The sequence below is a fragment of the Pezoporus wallicus genome, unplaced genomic scaffold (genome assembly GCF_028554395.1).
Source record: "Pezoporus wallicus isolate ANWC-B61680 ecotype Strahan unplaced genomic scaffold, APGP_CSIRO_Pwel_v1 contig_8673, whole genome shotgun sequence".
NCBI lineage: Eukaryota > Metazoa > Chordata > Aves > Psittaciformes > Psittacidae > Pezoporus > Pezoporus wallicus.
The window spans coordinates 354,726-373,955 of NW_026637196.1; the positions used below are offsets into that span (position 1 = coordinate 354,726).

Here is a 19,230-nt window from a genome sequence, read left to right on the forward strand (position 1 = left end):
ATCTAATCTGCTTCTTTTTCTCTCAGGAAAAGATCATGTCTGTAGATTCATAGGCTGTGGAAGGAACGACAGATTTAACTATGTGGTCATGCAGTTGCAGGTCAGTGTGTCAAAGAGCTCAAAGTTTGCTTGTGTTTTTTGATTTATTAGCCAAGCATATATGAAAAGAGCAGCAAAATTTTAGACAAATCAAAAAATAAAGATATGCATAATAGTGAACAGGCCAAAATTGAGGATATCGTTATATCATTATCATTTTATATCCTTTCTATAGTTCTCTCAGAAAGGTTTACATTCTCAGAAAGACTTGACTATTGAAACAGTGAACTATGATGAGATAATTCACATTTCCTTGCATAGTGTATTTTTCATCTGTTTGGTTAAATCATCTGAGATATACTGTATAATTAAGTAAATTAACATACTTTCCTTGAAAGAGGGGAATGTAAAGAAGCCTTTGTGAGCAATTTCTCAGTAGCCTTTTTTTGGGTTTGACACAGATACAACATTAACTAGTAGTGTATCTACTAGTCTTCTAACAGAGAATAGTTTTGTGGATTGGAAAGATACTAAGATTCATATTTCCAAAAACAGATTCTAAATTTAATGGTGGAGATACTCGCGGACATATTATATTTAGGGGAGATGAGTTATTCTTGAATATGGCAAGGGAGAGTATTCTGTAGTTAACCACGAACAGCTGAAGAAGTAGTATGAAGTCTTTACTATCTGTGAATCTTGGTATTAGTATTTTTTTATGTAGATGCCTTTTTAATTTGATCAGGGTCGGAACTTGGCAGACCTGCGTAGGAGCCAGTCTCGAGGAACATTCACCATTAGTACCACTCTACGGCTTGGGAAGCAGATTTTGGAATCTATTGAAAGTATTCACTCTGTAGGATTCCTGCACAGGGATATAAAACCGGTAAGTCTGTCCATAAAATGAAAACAGGCAGGTAAGACATGGTCATTAGATGGCTGCATGAATAAGAACAGGTTCTATAATAGATGCTAAAATGAAAAAATGGGAAGGGACAGAAAATGTTCATATTTTTGTATAAATGTCTATATCACAAACAAGGAAAGTAAAGAAAAACTATGGCAAAACTATTAAATTATTTTATTGGAATTGCACAATAAAATGAGTTGTCAAAGTGTCATGAGTATAGTGCCTTTCTGATAGCATCATGCTTTTGTTCTTACTGTTTTGTCTGTTTTTCTTTGAATTTATTCCTTATATTGAATTTTCATTTTCATGACTTCTTCCTTGAAACTTTTTAAAAAACTCCTTGTATTCTGCCTGACCCACCCCCAAGACTTCGTTTAATACAGAAAGGACACGGAGGCAGTGAATGTCAAATGAAATAGGTGAGGAGGAGTTAGCGGGAGCGCAAGTCTCTAATGATGAAAACTATTAGAGTTTTGAATGGGAAATATGTTCGTTCATGGCTGCCGGAATTGATTGGGGACATCTTATTAACTAGCTCTGTCTTGGAGTTCATGGGCTCAAATAGAATTGAAATGGAGAATGCTGTTAGGGGATGGAAAAAACCCAGAAAATGAAATGTTCAGCCAGGATAAACAGCAATGTGAGGTAATATATTAGATTCGTAACAGAAAGAATTTTTCTTCCCCTTTAGAGATTATGCTATGACCTACACAGGCGAAAGAAAGCATGATTGCTTTCTAGCATGCAGTTTTCTTGGCTGAAAAATACACGCCCATTTTATCTTTTGTTATGTATCTTCTAGATGGATTATACAAAAAGCAAGCTTTGTGCTGAGCTGAAATCTTGAAATCCTTGCTTGGTTATTTGCTTCATGATGAATTAGGCAATGCTGAAATTCTCTTCCTTTTAAAAGCAGTGTTGATCACACTCATTTCAGTTCATGGTTTTGACTGGGTTTTACCCTCAACCTTACACATTGAAGCAGCTGTGAATTTCAGGTTTATATAGAAGAGTACTGCTGTTTCACATAATGGAATAAGAAAACTATTTTTTCAGAGTTAATTGCGTTAAGCTTCCAGCATGCTCAGAATTTCAATTCCATTTCACAGGGCTTGTTTTTAGCTTGATTTTTTTTATATCATGTCATCCATTTTGAGGGAATTTGGTGGGGAGAGACTTGAACCAGTTCAGCCAACATGTTCAAACATCATAAATTAGCAGTGTTGAAGAATTTTGTTAAGGGTTTAACATGGAATGCTAATCCATAAAGGCAAATGAAAATATTTACTTGAGATTTTCAGATTACCTCCCTAAGTAGCTCTTACTGTTCTGATATTTTGGTGTGTGTTGGGTTTGTTTATTTATTTATTTATTTTTATTCCCCTTAAACCTGGTTCTTCTTTGACATGTCCAGATCAAAACGTATGAGTGCTTGCCATGACTGGAAAATTCTTTCTACAAATTAATATATTCTAAGTGATGAAGTAAGTTGACAATCTCCTGTTACCATACAGGCTGCTGTTCAGATATGCTAAGTTGGATATGTGATTTTCTTCATGTTTCTTTCAAATTTAATGGGAGTTTAGTAAAACTGAAAATGTGGAAGAAAATAGGAAGAAAGAATAGATAAGTAGAAGTGTCTATGATTGTGTTACTGCATTAGTATGTGCATGTATTGAAAAGTATGTGTGTATATCTATGTATCTGTCTGTGTTTGTTTTTTTTCCCAGTCTAACTTCGCAATGGGACGTTTTCCTAGCACCTGTAGGAAGTGTTATATGCTGGATTTTGGCTTGGCACGGCAATTTACCAACTCATGTGGCGATGTCAGACCAGTAAGACTTTTTCACAGTTGTCAATTTGATTAATTGAATGTGGTAATATGCTGTCTTTTTTCTGGGGAAGTATGGAAATTGCATTGAACTGGTAACTGGTCTAAACTTGACAAACATCATTCCAGATCAGAAATGCCATATGATTTATTGATTATATTAAAAGTTTGGCAGTCAGGAATCAATCATGCTTCTGATTTTTGTCTGGAGGCAGAGGTGTAGTCTGTGATATTTTTGGATAATTTATCTTTTGGTTTAGAAAATCAAGTGACAAATAGGATTTCATTAAATAGCAGAGTACTACACAGAGGCTGAATTTCACTTGGTATTATATATCGCTTTGAAAAAAAAAAACTGTAGGAGAAAAAAGTCATACACTAAACTGAATATATAATCTTCTGAAAGTCTGAATAATTCAAACAGTGATAGGACACTAATTATACTAGATAGCAGCACATAGTTAAATGTATTTGCTGTATTCCCATGCAATGCAGTCTGAAGAAAATTGTAGAGAAAAGTGTACCAATGAGGACATGACAATTTTAAGTACAGTAGAGCCTCACTAATTCACTGGTGGGCAGTCCTATTGGTGATGTCAAAGCTTGAAAATGAGTAAGTCAGTGCCATGGTACATGATGGTGTTTTAAAGAAACATATTTTCTTTATTTAACTAGTTTAGTTTACATTTTGATGGTAATAATAATAACATACTAGTCAACATCATGTAGCATATTTATTAATATGGTTAGATTTTGAATGGTAGAAGCCATTTCTACAGGACTTTTGGTTTTATTTTGCCTTGGAAGTTGGGAAGATGGCAAGTTTTTGTGTGCAAATGATGAGGTATGTGAATCAGTAAGGTAAATTAGCAGGGTTCTGCTGTACTCTATTCCTTCAGCCATAATGCTGGACACTGCAATGAAAGCAAAGAGCAGGGGAGACCAACAGAGTGGCTGCTGCTGTTGGAAAGGTGAGCTAAACATTTTACGTAGTTTTTAAATTCCTTTTTTATTTCTCAGTGTTCTTGTCGTGTTCTGTATGTTTGGCTGCTTATAATGTTTTTTTTCTAACTGACCTGTAATTTTAAAGAGAAAAAAATTCCCAAGATCATGTAATTTGTATAAACACCAATGGTACTATTTTCAGGAAAAAATAGGTGATCACAATATACAATTTTTCTGCTATTCTTTCTTTTGTAACAATTCAGCTCTTGCCTTTTGTTTTTCATTGCAGTGCCCTACAGTGTAACTGAAGTAATTCTTCAATTTAATCTGTTTAGAGTGTTCTGACAGGGTAATCCATATTAGTAGAGTGGCAGTGAGGGAAAAAATAAAAGACTTCTGTGTGGACAGCAACCACAGTGTGACCTTGCTTAAACCCCAAAATTATTAATATTTTCACTAAATGGGCTATGTGCTTCTTCTTAAGGCTATCCTTCTTCTAAACATCATTAAATTTCTTCAGCAGATACTGCAAATAACCTGGAACAATGTAAAAGCATATTCTCTAAAGCACATAGTATTCTATTGATAAGAAACTGTTCCTTAGTTAAGGTTGATTATTAGATTTTTATGATGAGTCTCATTTTCTACATGCCTGACTTCTGCAGAAAGAATCCAGTCCCACTGAAATTTTACGTATAACCCCATAGTTCTTGAATTTCCAAGACGTGATTTAAAAGAATTGGAAGAGAAGCTTTGGAAATTATAGCATTGGGTTTTAGTCCTTTGGCAGCTTTGTAGTTCTCCCAACATTAAGGAATTCCTGGTGGCCAGAAATCTGTTTGTTCAACTCAAAAAGATGGAAGAGGCTTATATGGATACTATTGAAAGCAGAAAATTTTATGACAAGACTCTATTTCCATCCAGAAATGATTGGCCAGCATCACTGGCTAGCATATACATTCCAACAGGTGGAGATAAAAAAATTGAGTTAGCTTCAAGACTGGTAGAGAAGTGTTGTGTAGTTCTTTGACAAAATGCAACTCAAGACTGGCAAGAGGTTTGAAACTAAAACGCAATTTCAAGAATAAATTATCGTAAGTTTTGTAATATAAATCTTGTTATAAAGATAGTACTCACTTGACTGAAGTTCAAACAAGAAGTTGAAAAGAGGTCCTTATGGTGAGGAAGACTTTTATTGTGGGAAATCAGGTCAGGAAGCAATGAGGAAATGAGAAATTTAGCAAAGCATTAAGCTACCCACCATTAGACTCTTAGTTAATAACAGTGCATGGTACTAAGACACAGAAATGCAGCAGAGTTTCATACAAATTCAGTGTGATAAGGTGTTCTTGTTTCAGATCTGTTATACAAAGAGGAATTATAAAACTTGGGAATCCACGGTTTTATTCTGATATTTGACTGAAGTATGTGCTGGTGGCTACTGATAATGTTCAACCATCCATCTGGGACTTTCTGTGTTTTTGATAAGCCTGTGCTTACTCTAGTCTGAATCTTCTGTCTCTCCTCTCTAGTTTCTTTTCTACAGCTACCTCCTCATGTTGCTTTGCTTCTAGTTAAACTAATTTCTCTTCTTGCAGTTTTGGTGCCCACTGGAATAGTTCAGTGCAACTGACATTTTCTTTGCCCTCAGTTTCTTTTCTTTGCACCACAGTGAGACCTGAAAACATTCTGAAGGAGTGAGAGAAAACAAATTCAGACTGTTGCAGCTCTGGATTGAATTATGCCTCATGACAGACAACATTTTAAGAATTTAGATGCCTTGTTCAAACAAGGCTGTATTGAGTTTGTGTGAAATGTATTTTTCTGAAAGTCCAGGCATAATGAGTGTTGGATGGCTAGTAGAATGTTCCTTGAGATCATCATGGCACACTCTCAAATCCCTCCTTGTCTGTCTTCATTCTAAGGCACTCTGGGAATACATACAGGCTTCCTACAAGTTATTGTGGGGGCTAAGAAACAAACATTTGTTTCAGCTGCATTCAAGAACAGTTTGAAATTATTTGCTGAATTAAAAGCAAACAGCTACAAAACCAGTTATTTAACATGGGGAATTTCAGCTTAAATTGGTAATATGAAGGAAGTTTCAAGTGGCTGAATACAGGATATTACATGGAAAGTGGTGGCCAATGTTTAGGTATAGGTTTTATTACAGGTGCCATATATGATAGTTGGCAGTGAAGTTCACAAATGAGCAATAGTGCTAATGGGTCTGGAGAAATTTTGATGAAGTTCCAACAATTGCAATAGAAAAAGTTCGCACTTTAAAGTAAAAATGAAGATTCATTCAGGTTAGAGAATTTAAATATTTTTGGTACTCTTTGTAGTAATTACTTTATTGTTTCACATTGTTATTACAGTAGTTAGCAAACATGCCTGTTCTCATTGCAGAAAATGCATTGATGACACAGATGCTTCCCTAAGATGGATATGGTTCTGCCTCCTCTTTTCTATGGTGTAGACACGTTCTAAAGGTTAGTTTCTTCATGTGCGCTGACATGAAGGAACTGTCTATAATATTCAAAACTCTTAGCCTATGGAACTAGGTCTCAACACATCATATTAATTTAAATGCAGGGTTTTAATGAGTTATCATAGCGTCTTTTGGGGCAAGTTTTACAGTGGCATTGGATCGATTTGAGTTCAGTGGAGTCTGTTTTCTCATCTTGATACCATTCTTTCCTACCCTCCATAAATGGCAGCAGAATTAAATTATAAGCAGCTCTATTTTCCATGATAAATTAAATTATTCCCTAGAGTAAATAGATGTTATTACAGCAAAAATTGCTCCCAGGATTTTTGTGCACTGTAGGCAAAGAAAGCCTTTGTTTAAGTACTGCTTATTTTAGTTCAACTTGAGTGTAATCTCTCTTTTCCTCCTTTGTGGGAGTACTGATTTCTTGAATTCTCATTTAGTTGTTATTTATTGCGAAAGAGAGGTTTTAAAATGAGACATTTAACACATTAATGAGAATAAGAATGTATTTAAATTTATGAGTTACTGTGAAATATAATAAGGTTTATCTCAGTGTTTTGTTTCTTCTGCTGTTTACCATAAGTAGTGTTTATGACAAAGTTCACAACAAATAAAGAGATTCTAATTCAGTCTGCCTTGAAGTCAACAGTGGCTCATATTTTAGTAAGTTAAAATTCATTTAATTAATACGTATTTTTAAACAAAATATCTGGAGATTATAATATGATCAAGCTTGCAAAGAAAACTGTGTCGGTAGATTAGTCTGCAGTTGAAAGAAAATATTTAGCTTGTCTTTAATGAGAAGTGTTAGGATCCAGAATTTTAAGATTTCTGTAATTATGCCATCAGAACTAAGTTACACCTTTTCCCATGCCATGAGATGACTTCTCATCTATCGTCATCATCTTTTCCTATGATGGTTTTTCTTTTCTGCATTACTAGCATTTGTCTTCTCTGATTCCGGTCAGCTTTCTCTCATTTTCTCATTCTTCTCCATTTTCCATTAATACAAGCCTTCAGCCTTGTGCCTTTTTATCTTTGGTGACAGTCTTCGTGAATCTGACTGCTCTGGCTCCAGCTTCTTTCACAATTTAATTTCAAGTCTTCTTTCTTCAGCATGCATGTCTCTAGTTTTTTGTACCCTCCTTTTACCCTTTATCTTCAGATAACCTCATTCATAAACACATTTTTTTATCTCTAGGTACGTGATTCATGTTCATGATATCCCCGTTCCAATACTGTTTCTTTCTGTTCCAGCTAAAACACTGCCATCTATTTCTAGTATCCTTGTAAGCATCTTATGATGAGCTGAAACTCAACATACTCTTAGTTTCCTTTCTCATGTACCAACCATTCAGCTATACTTCTGTTTTGAATTACTGCATGTGATACCATCTTCCTGCCCCGAGGCTTACTGGCAGTTTTCACTGGGTATGTCTTTACATCCAGTCTCCATATATATATCCTGACAACGTTTTCCCTATAATATGTGCATACATTTATATGTGTATATATGCAAATATTTATTTATTATTCACAAACCTGAAGTTCTTGTGTAGGCTCACCATCCCCTGACCTGACTGTTACACTATCGTTTTTCTTGTTTGGTGAATACAAGGCTTTTGTCTTGACAAACGCCAAAATTAAGGGTGCTACTACAGGCACAATTTATGTGATTTGTTTTGATTGTTACCCTTACAAAGTGCATCGAACAAGCTACTTAGTTTTAGTTTTTAAGGCTCTTGAGGATCTTTCCCCTCACAGCCTATCTTTGATGCACAGTAAATATGAGCAACAGTAAAGATGGTTACTTGTCTCCATTACCTATTTCTGGGTTTTTAAAGAGAGGAACAGGTCTTTATTTGAGACTTCTTTATGTTGGAAGGGAGATTTCTGTAGTCACTGAAAACCTCACTGATTTCTTTTACATCTCTGTTTGGAAATGGAACTGGAAAAGTGTCATTATTTTCTGTAGGAGTTGAAAAATAATCTTTGACCTTTCAACCTTTAAATACAGCCTGTCACAACTGTAATAATTATTTAAGGTTTAAATGGAAGGTGGACTTCACAAGGAAAAGCAGAATGTAGTGCCAGTCTATGATGGAATCTAAGAAATTGCTTCTGTAGCTATTAATGTCTTCTTTATTCTCACATTTTTGTATCCATCCAACCTCCTTTGTCAGGGAAAGTGAGGAACAGTCACAGAGCTTAAGCTTTTGAAGTCAGTAAGCAGCATTTTTCATATGAACTACTGCTACAGGATGCACTGATTTTCACATATCTGAAGGGCACTAGTATCATATTTTTTCATTCTTCTTCCTGATTTCCCTTATATTTCTGTCCTCCCCCTTTTTGCTTTTTTACATAAGCTGCTTTTTCCATATTATACCTGAAATAGCCTTTTAGAGCCTCTCTGTCATTCTTCCTCCAATGACAGCAGAACTCGTTTTCAGAAAACAATGAAATAACACGTCTGCAGTGTATTTCCCAAGTATTTTTACTTGTAGCTGTCTTTATTTCTTTCTCTACAAAGTGAATGCAGTTTCTAAGTCTTATTTTTACACATTGACTGTGTAGGTAGGTAGTGATCAGTTGTAAAGTTGGTAAAAAGGGATAGAATTGATTATAAAAATAATACTGCAACTGTTAGAGAAGCACTAATCTTTTCTGGTATATCATAATCATTATCTGGACTGCAACTTTAAATTCAGCATTTTCCTTATGAGAAAATATCAGCCTGCTTTTAATAAAGATAAGTAAGAGTTAATTTCAGGAGATTATAGGAAGGAATATTTTGAGACATGTTTTTGTGTAGTAAGAATATTTCTGTCCAAACTTTCTGCCACAGCATCTGAATATACTGGCAAAAGGAAAAACTTATTGATTACCTGAAGGATCCAGGGGTTTTAGATTTTCTTGGGTTCTTCAGTCGGCAGAGACAGTTTCCCACTTGTTCAAGGTATTAGCCTTTAAATGAAATAGTTGTAGTTGCAGTTTTCATCTTATAGTGTCATCTCACTACAGTGGTCTGTTTCAGTTATTAAATCTTCAAAATGGAAAGAAAATAGATTAACATAAAAATATAAAGCAAAGAAAAAAATGCATTGTGAACTTTTTCCTGATACAAATAGTTCCCTCTCAGAATAACTGCTAAATAAATGAAGTATTTTTTAACTGCTGATTTTGAAATTGATTCACTTTAACAAAGTTGTCCTGTTTTGCAGCTCAGTCGGCACTATAATTGCTATAATCAGTGTAGTCTGAATGACTGTGTTTGTGAGGAACTAACTTCAAAGATGGAGGGATATGGCCCTTGTAGCTCAGTAATAAGGTATTTGCAATATGTGTGAACATATTGAAGTAGTGAAGGGCTGCAGTTCATCAAGTGACACCTGGTATGATCTGATTACCTGGTTAGAAACTAAAGATCAGAAACAAGTATTTATTGCGGCTTGTAGGATTGTGAAGGACGCAAGAAAGGAAGTAATGACAAACGTGTATCATGGTGTGGATTGGAAGGGTGTAGAGTAATTCACAGTTCTCCTAAGAATGTAAAGTAATGTTATTTTATATTTTCTGTTCAGTTTACTTAACCATGTTTTATTAGCTAAAAAACTTGAAGCCTGACTTATAAATATGTGAAGAAAAACTTTTAGAGTGAGATCTTGAATGAAATGCAAATGTATTATTCTAGATGTAGATAGAACTAGCATTATGTGCCTTAGAGGTGAAATATACATGCTCTGCCACTGTATGTTGTATAGTTATTCTAAGAGTAATAGGAAAAGGTATAACCCTTGCAGATAAGGTCTTTGGGAATGTATTCACTATTTAACTATTTATTCACTATTTACAATGGATAGTTTTGATCTGCTTGGGTTGGGTTTTTTGTTTTTTAATTCTGTACATGGATTTATGTGCATTGAAGATCTGGTACTATTTTATTAGAATGAAGTTGTTCTGAACACCCAAATGTGGTTTCTAAAAAGTAAAATATGAGTCTGTTCTAAACTGGGGTGGGGGGAGTAAATGAATGGCACATGAACAAACTTTTGTGCAACTCTGCTGCTGCTGTCAGTGGTTTGAACCCTGGCTTTTTGTGTGTTTTGTGTTGTTTGCTTGGAGCACATATTGACCTCATACACTTTTGGGAAACTTTGAACAATTATGCATGTAGCTGGGAATAGGATGAAGAATGTGGAAATGGGCAGTAGTGTGTGCCTGTATAGGCTTCTGAAACTAAATTGTACATGCTGGGGACAGTATGACAATGCAGGTAATTTTTGGGTAGATATAGAATTAAATTCTAGAATGGAAGTTGATAAGGAAGTACTCATTGGTGAAAGGAGCCTTGTCTGGTGATGAAAAAGATCAGAAGAGAAAAAAATGTGTGTGGGAAGGAGAACAAAACTGCTGGGGGTGGTGTAGGCTGTTAAAAGAAAGGAGGAGGAAACAGGGGCAGGGGAATAAATTGTAGGGGAGAGGAAGCCAATAATTGAATTAATGGTGTAGATAAGAATTGATTACTGCAAAGCAGGGTAATGTGAATTTAATTGTGGAGAGCCTCTCTTTAATCATCAGGCAAATATATTTAGCAGGATGGAAATTTAGTACATTTCTGAGATTAATGCTGTTTATTGCTTTTTGAGAGTGTTGTCAAAGAGTTCGTTTACGTACCATTTTGTTTCCCATTGTCCTAGTGGTAGCTGAAGTAAGTAGTATTAGCATCTGGTTTTTACTGAGACAAAGTATAAATGATACTTTTTGAATGTAAACCTAACTTCATACAGCTTTCAGATTACATGTCATTATTTACATGGTGATAATGGAAAGTGAAGGTGTCAGCTTTCGTGCAGAAATAGAAATCCTTGAGAGCCAGTATCTGAAGGACACCGATGCTCTTAACATCGTAAGTGCTACAGCTAGCTCTTGGGCTGTTGTCATCACTCCTGTTTTAAAAGGAATATTAACTACAACTGTTCTTTGACCTACTATTAAATTTAATATTAAGAAAATTAAAAGCAAAAAAAAGCCATTAGTCTTTGCTCTTAAACAGATTAACCTTTAAAAATGAATTTGAGGTCATAATTATTTAAAAACCCATAAATTCAGCCATCATATGTTATCACAGGCCTGATCTTTGTGGCCTTTAATTTATGTGGACTTTTAAGGTACAAATAACTGAATTGTATTTGTTTTACACAGAAGATAGGATAACGTATGCAAACTGAGCTGACAAAGCTAGGGAAAAACACAATTGAAGAGCTATCCATAATAAGGTGGTATTCAGATACCATCTTTTTATCTAAAACATCTGTGTTTTTCTCCTCAGTATGCAGGCCTCACTGACTGGCAGTGATTATTCAAATTAACAGTCCTTTAAATCTGGTGATTTGGACTCAGCAAAGATGAATGAAGAAGAAAATTTCTTTTTTCCTGATTCAGTAACTAGTTTGGAATGTGGCCTTCCACTTTGAGAGTGTCCTGACTAGTATTCTGAGGAGGCTCTATTTTGTCTGTGGAACTGTTGTACTTTTTATAAATACAGCTTTCTAAGGCAAAGGGAGAATTACCCTGTGTCCCTTTCCCTCCTCTCGCCACCTTTCTCTTGCCTTTCCCAGTGGCTACATTTTAGGTCATTCTTCGGTTATTTAAACAAAATGAAGAGCTCAGAGTTCTCGCTCTCATAGGTTTGTTTAGTATGACCTTAATTTCCAGTGTCTAGACTCTTCTGTGTTTATTTGGAATAAGTGAAAAATAAAAATGATATTCTTTAACATACATTAAGGAGGTTTACAGTATTTTAGATCTAACTTGCCAGACTTTTTTTTACCTGGAAACTTGAAATCTTAAACCTTACCAAGCTGGGAAGTCCTCATTTTAGAACAACTAGGAAATGTAGCATTGTTTCTTTCTTATACGGGGTGCATTAAAGGAGCCACAAAACTTTTGCTCTAAACATTAGCAAAAGTATTCAAATCCAAGGGATTATCCACCATTTTTTCTAATGCTTGTTACTGATGCTTTTTAATGGTGACCTGTCAGTAACAAAAGTGTCTCTGGCTCATACTAAAGCAGAAGATATGCCAGCTGCTGTACAGTCTGACCCTTAGAAAAATGTGGTGGAAGCAATTATGAATGCAGATGTTCAGATCTTTTCATTGTCTAGGGAAGCAGTTTCAAAGCTGTTCGCATCAAGCAATGAACATATTATTCCATTCAGGTGTTTATGTATAAAATCAAGTAAATGCTGCTTGCCTTTCTTCAGTGCTGTTGCTTCTGAAAATTTTCCAGCCAATGATTTTTCTAATCTTCAAGTTTCACTTTAGGATGACAGATGGTGTTCTGGAAATATCATTTAAGAAGCTGAATTCTTAAAAAATCTCGCAAAACAAACCAAAACAAACTCCTAAAAAAAGTTATTTGTTTCTAAAATAAATATTTTCACTACTAAATGACAATTCAAAAGTAGTATTGCAAGAGAGAGAGGACTGGCATAAGTTTTTGGAAACCAGACTCTCCCTGTTATAGCCCACTTCTGTCTTTTCATGTCTATAAAGTTAAATTTTGTACATTTTGCTACTGTAGAACAGAGAAAATGACTAATGAACAAATATTTTAAATCTGTGCTTTCAGCTTTTCTTCACCAAATCTGCATCAGCCAGACTGTATTACATATATTTTTGGAAACAGATGAGACTTGCAAGATCTCCTTCTAAATTCTGAGCTAAGCATTTGATAGTTGATAGCTTTTAAAAAGCTAACTACTTCAAAGAGGAAAAACTTTATTTCAGTAAATGGAGTGCTGTGCTAAGAGGAATTATTAGAGGTTAATGTTTTTCTTCATAACTTTAAATTCTGTAACAAAGGAATTATATCAGAGCCATTCAGTGCAAGATGTAAACATGTAGCCTGATTCTTAAATAACTGATATATACTCCTTTATTCTTTCTTCATGTCATTTAAGTCAACAAAGACTGGAGCCTAATTAATGTTATAGAATCATAGAATGGTTAGAGCTGGAATGGACCTTAAAGCTGATCCAGTTCCAACCGCCTGCCAGGGGCAGGGACACCTTCCACTAGACCAGGTTGCTCAAGCCTTGTCCAACCTGGCCTTCAACACTGCCAGGGATGGGGCAGCCACAGCTTCTCTGGGTACGCTGTGCCAGCGCCTCAGCACCCTCACAGGGAAGAACTTCTTCATAATGTCTAATCTAAATCTATCCCCTTTTCAGTTTAAAGCCGTTCTCCTTCCTTCCTCCCTCCCCCCCCCCCCCCCAAATCCAAGCTGAAATCAGGAATCTGCATGAGTTGAATGAATCATGACATTAGTCATTTGAGGCTCCGTTTCTAAATTAGCAATAACTTTATAGGGAGGACAAGGAAGTTATTTTGGAGAGGTGTGCAGACATTATTTCTGAATAAAGAGGTTAAGATAACTATAGAGTTGGTAGGTTTCAAAATTTTTTGAAGTAATGCAAGGTGTGGTATTCCTACCAGTGACAAACCTATTTAGCTATCATGGTATAGCTGTGTTATACCTACCAGAGTTGCACTATTTATTATGTTTGTCTGCTATAACCTCCTTCAGGGACATAGAGGGAGATTATTTAAGGCACAATCTTATAATGTATATAGGTAGCATTTTTCAGCTTCCAGGGAACATGATCCTTTCAAGTCTGATTGTATTACTGACAAAGAAGAAATGAAAGAAATCAGTGTTATAGAGACAGGCAGCTGGTGTCTTGTGTGTACAAGGTGAAAAAGGAAGGTAGTAAGTTAATGTAAAAGATGAAGAAAGAGCATTATGAATTAACTTGGAAGGTGACACAACTAAAATGGATGTATGGATTTCATGTGCTATGATTACTTTGTACCAGCTGTATGGAATATTCTTGTGATAATTAAATGAAGTGAAAAAATAATATATGGTTATTTCTCTGAGAGGAAGATTCTTTGTGACCTGGTGTTCGGGGCTTTTGGGTAAAATATAAAAAGAATACACAATTTATTGATATCCTGTGTGGAGGAACAGGTTGATAAATAGTTGAGATATGAAAAAGATCTGTTACTCATGATACAATACTTTGTAATTGTTGGTGTATATTGAGGGTTTTCTTTCTCCTTTCCTGTGATGTGCAGAGCACTGATATATCCAAACAATCACTGGAAACTTTAATTTAGAAATTCTGCTGTGCTGTATAGCTGTTCTATATTCTGATACAGCAGTTCCTTTATTTTCTACAAAACTGATAGATGCTCAGGAGAGTAGGCTGTAACCACCCTTTAAAAATAAAAGAAGAAGTTTTTGCACTGAGATTTGATCTTATCTTTGAAAAAAATCAAATTATTCTAGGAAGGGTGAAATTTACTGCCTTCCTATGGTTTTGTGTACTGCTTCTTATGCCCTTCAAATTTCGCAGTATTTTCAGCTTCATACTATACTCTGCCTTTCTGACCAGTACAGAGTTGCCTTTCAGGACTAGGCATATACTTACTTGCCATCTAAAAAGCATGCTGATTGACCAACTGATTGGTGTCTCTTAGGTTGAATGTAAGCCATGTTAATTGAATTTTAACCGTCTGCCTCTGTGTGAAGGTAGTAATTTGGGTTCTGTCTTTAATCGCCAGTTTTCATTAAACTTACAGGAACTGAAAGTCTTTGAGAGCTGTCCCATTTGTTTGAAATTAAAAGCTATTATAATGGAAATGACAGATGGTTTGGTCCAATGAAATTTGTTTCCTGGTGAAAATAGCAGCAAACCGAAATCAAAGCAGAAACTTTAATTTCTAATTTATTCCTAGTTGAAAAGAAGGAAAGTGTATTATTTTATGTAGGTTAGCTTGCTTGAGACCTTTTGTTTCTCATCCTTCTTTGAAAATAAGTTACTACTGAAATAAGTCTACTGCTGCATTCACGTAAATCTTTAATATATGGTATTATTATCATTATAAATACTTAATATGGTATGGACAAAACAAAAATGAAGGTCTTGGTTCTCCACTCTGCTAAGAGCATGGGACTTTCCATGATGTAAAACAACCATAAAATTTTTACTTGCAGAGATAAGTAAAACAGTATTCTGCTGCTGTCTGGGGAAATTCTCTGTCACAGCTTTAGCTGGTTTACATGAGTAGTCTTCCTCTAAGAGTAATCTCTGCTTCAGCTCCTGGTATAAGAGAAAGAAAAAAGACTGCAAAGGGCAAAGCAAACATACACATGGCAGATTTATCCTGTGTGATTTTTCACTGCAGTAAGTTCAGGCTTGTGACAGACTCTTAGTAGGTTGTTACCACCTCCAGCCCACCAGATTTTTTATCTGCTCATGAATCAGCTTTGGAATATTGCCTTTTTCACCTAGTGCTTCACACTGGCTAAGTAAATACTCCAGATTGAAAACTGAGTAGCTCGGGAGCTGAGTTGTGTATCAAATATTGCTGTCTTAGAGATGATGATGCTCTTTATAGAACAGGCAGTTGGAGTTAAATGAGCATTTGTCACCACATGTCTGTTAGAACTCACAATAGCAAAATTTAATTGTATTGTTAGATGTTAACTTGGCTTGTTACCCAGCTTCTGCGGGGACTAGGTGTCATAGGATCAGACAGCTGCAGTCAATTTTGGGAAATCATAACTTCTGTTTAGGTTGATCTGAGTCCAAATAATCTGTCATACTGACAGCAGGTAGGAGATGGGTCGATGAGGAGTTCTATGTGCAAGTACCTTGATTATCAGTGTCAGATATGGTTTTTATACAGAGCTGAAAATGTGGGTTTGAAGAGCTGTATATACAGTGAAAACTGAAATATATAATACACTGTAATGGCACATCTCAACTACTTGATCTTTCCTTACCCAGATGATCCTTAAATTTTTCATTTATTTCAAACTTGTGCAAACACATGCTAGGCATTAAATTAGATTGCAGAGGCCGTATCCACAAGAAAAGGGTGGATGAGAATGTGAATTCTTGAAGCTATTTGGTGTTAAAAAAAGGTTCTAAAGAATTGAAACTGTGTATAGTTCCAATCCTGGAAATATCTTCCCGTAGGGTGAAAGAAGTAGGAAATTTACTTTTTTAAAGGGAAAAGATAAAAAAGGAGGATTCTGCCTTCAACAAAAGGAAGCAGAGGTGGCTGCTTCTCTACCCACCCCCCCTGTGTGCTTTAGAACTTGGCTTTAGAGGCAGCACCCAGAAGGTGAGGTAACGCTGCTTGAGCTGGTTTCTCAATCCAAAATCTAAAGACGCTGCAGAATTTTCAGTCATCACCCGACTGATAGGAAGAACCATAGTATGTGTCAGAGGTAATACTGTAGTATTTTTTCATGCTTCTTTTCTAGTTTCCATGACTGCAGTAAAAAAGTTAACTTTTTGCTCTGCATAACACTTCCATTGTTGCCTGGAGCAATAAGCCCAGAGCATTTATCTAGAAGTACTAAACTGAGCTAAGGAGTGCGACTTGCCTCCTCCATGGCCCCTCCAAAGAGGCAACAGCTGTAGATAGGTTTGTAAGCATGGTGTCTCCCAGGAATCTGCAAACCTCTGTGCTTAGAGGAAATAGTTAACTTTTTAAAGGAACTCCTATTTCCTGCATGTGGTTTATCTAAGACACTTTCATGTGTTTCCAGGGCAGGGTGACCTCCAAAGAAAATTGATATTACATTAAAAAGTACCTTTAAGTTTTTGAAAATTCTTCATAGTCATTGAATCTCCTTCATATGCATGTATCTTTAATAGTTTAACTTATATTTGAAGAATTTAGTGACAGTAATCAAATCTGGGACAGCTCTCACTTTTGGATCACTGCTTGAGTTAATTGTGTTAGAAAAAGCTTTTTTTATGTAAACTGATCCAAACAAGTTATAGTTTTGTAGAAGATTTCCAAAGTATGTTTTGTGTCAAATCTAACTATGCCTGATAAGAAAAAGACGCCACTAGATTTTAAGTGAAAAATCAGGAGAATGCTGATTATCGCATTTGCCATGGAAAGGAACGTGGATGTGATCTGTTCTAATCAAGGGTGTCAGTAGAATTCACAGATATTTTTTAAAAGCAGAATTCGTAATTCCTTTAGTACAAATGCCCTTTGCATCTATATGCTCCAGAAATGCCATTGATCCCATTGGTTGTATTAATAAGTCACCTGTAATGATTGAAAAAATGGACCTATTAAGCTTTGTTTGCAACAAGGAAATCTATTTTGCTTTAAGAAAGTTCAATTGCAGCGGTAGCAGCTTTCTTAGATAAGGCATCTGGAAGACAATACTACAAACAATATTTCAGCGAGGTGGTGGCAGGTGAGCTCAGATAGGAAAAATTTGGAAGCATCTAAAAGCAAATTAACGTGATTGCTAACAGCTTGGGGGGGAGGTTATTTGAAAAAGCATGGTGAGTCATTCAGGAGGTTGCTGTTGCCTGTAATATTTCTCTTTCACTACATATGAGCTGCTGTGAGATGCATAAAGAACTTTGAGACAGCTTCGAAAGTTTTGCAAATGCTCAAAAGTCTATACATTCTATTCTGAATGGGGCAAACTTGATTTGATCTACTACAGCCGTCATTCATGTTGTTAGGGACATGATAGAATTAATTCTTTATTGTTGTGTGGCATTGTAATAGCACTATGAAATAATGACCGGCTGCATTAGTAAGAGGTATTTCATTGTGTCTTAAAGTGTAAAAGAGACTACACTTTAAGGCAAGATATTGTAAAAGGATTTAGATATCCTTGCTGGGGTAAAGAATTCAGAATTAATTTTGTGATAAGCTAATGTATAAAACAGTATTCATGCTTCTCACCCAGGATAATTGAAATCATCTTAGGGCAAATAATATTACAGGAATGTTTAAGGATGGCAGTGACTTTAACATTCAAAAGCAATTGGTACTCAATGAAATTTCCCCATAGGGACTTTTCTCCCCCAGGACAGAACTGGAATAGGTTAGATATCAGATTGTTAGGTTTTTTAGGGGATGGGGTAATCTAGATTCCACATGCTGTTTCTTACTCTTTTATTTCCTTATCAAGCAACTGAAATATTTTTGTGCTAGTTATCAGGTAGAAATTAAAGTTATAACTCTAGGAATAAAAGCCTCATTTCGTCCTAGTTTTCATACTTTTCATTATTTTCACCAGAATGGAAATGTTTAGCTTAGTAAAACTAAATACAGTCCTTCCTTTGTAATGTTCAGACTAGAGGCTGAAGGCAGTAACCATTTGGTTTCATCTTTTGAAACTTTATGCTCTTGGGATTTACCGCATTTGTATTTTGGGGTGTTTTAAAGTTAAGCTCTTGGTGCTCTTCTGAAGAAGTGCTGTTCATCAAACAGCATGTTTTTGGAAATTTACCTGTATTTTGTTTGTCTTGGCAGTTTCAAAGCATTTTGAGCTATTCATGGCACTGTGAAATTTCTGCAATTACAGTGTTATGCTTCATTTCAAGGTAGTGCTCCATATGGAATATGATATACTTACAACATTTAAGGTAGTAACACAATTATCTGTCCTGCCTGAACACAAAATGTGTTCCAAGCACCATTTAAACTTTATGATAACATGCAAAACCTAAAATTTATAGAACATCATCTAAGAACCTGCGCATGCTACGGACATCCTAGAAAATATTCTCCACCTTAATTAACACTGGTTCAGCTCTTGTACCACTCTAGCAGATATTGATTATATGGGCTGTTGAATCCTTTTAAAAGATAGTGCTGTATAATTCTGCTGGATTTAATTGATAGGGTTACTGACGGTAATGGCAGCTCCTGATGTACTTAAATGATACCTCTGTGTAGCATCTCTTGATAGATAAGAAGAAATTATACCTTTGTATACATACGCGGGGAGAGCCTGAAGTGTTTTATCTTAATAGGATAACAAATTTGTATTGTGGTTATCTCTGTGTGTATCAAATCAGACTTTTCAATGTATTGTGCAGATTCTTTTATAAATCTTAAGAATTGTCATGACTGGGGGCAGGCAGACAGATCAGCCATACCCAGT

General features: G+C 35.6%; 1 protein-coding gene across 4 annotated transcripts in view; it reads left to right on the plus strand.

Moving 5' to 3' along the window:
* Positions 1–19,230, plus strand: part of TTBK2 (tau tubulin kinase 2) — a 90,798-nt gene that overhangs the window by 35,573 nt on the left and 35,995 nt on the right. For all 4 annotated transcript variants that reach the window (XM_057403889.1, XM_057403892.1, XM_057403893.1 and 1 more), the window contains exons 4-6: positions 27–100; positions 785–925; positions 2,680–2,784. In XM_057403889.1, the coding sequence (XP_057259872.1) occupies positions 27–100; positions 785–925; positions 2,680–2,784 (320 nt within the window). The remainder of the gene's footprint in view (positions 1–26; positions 101–784; positions 926–2,679; positions 2,785–19,230) is intronic.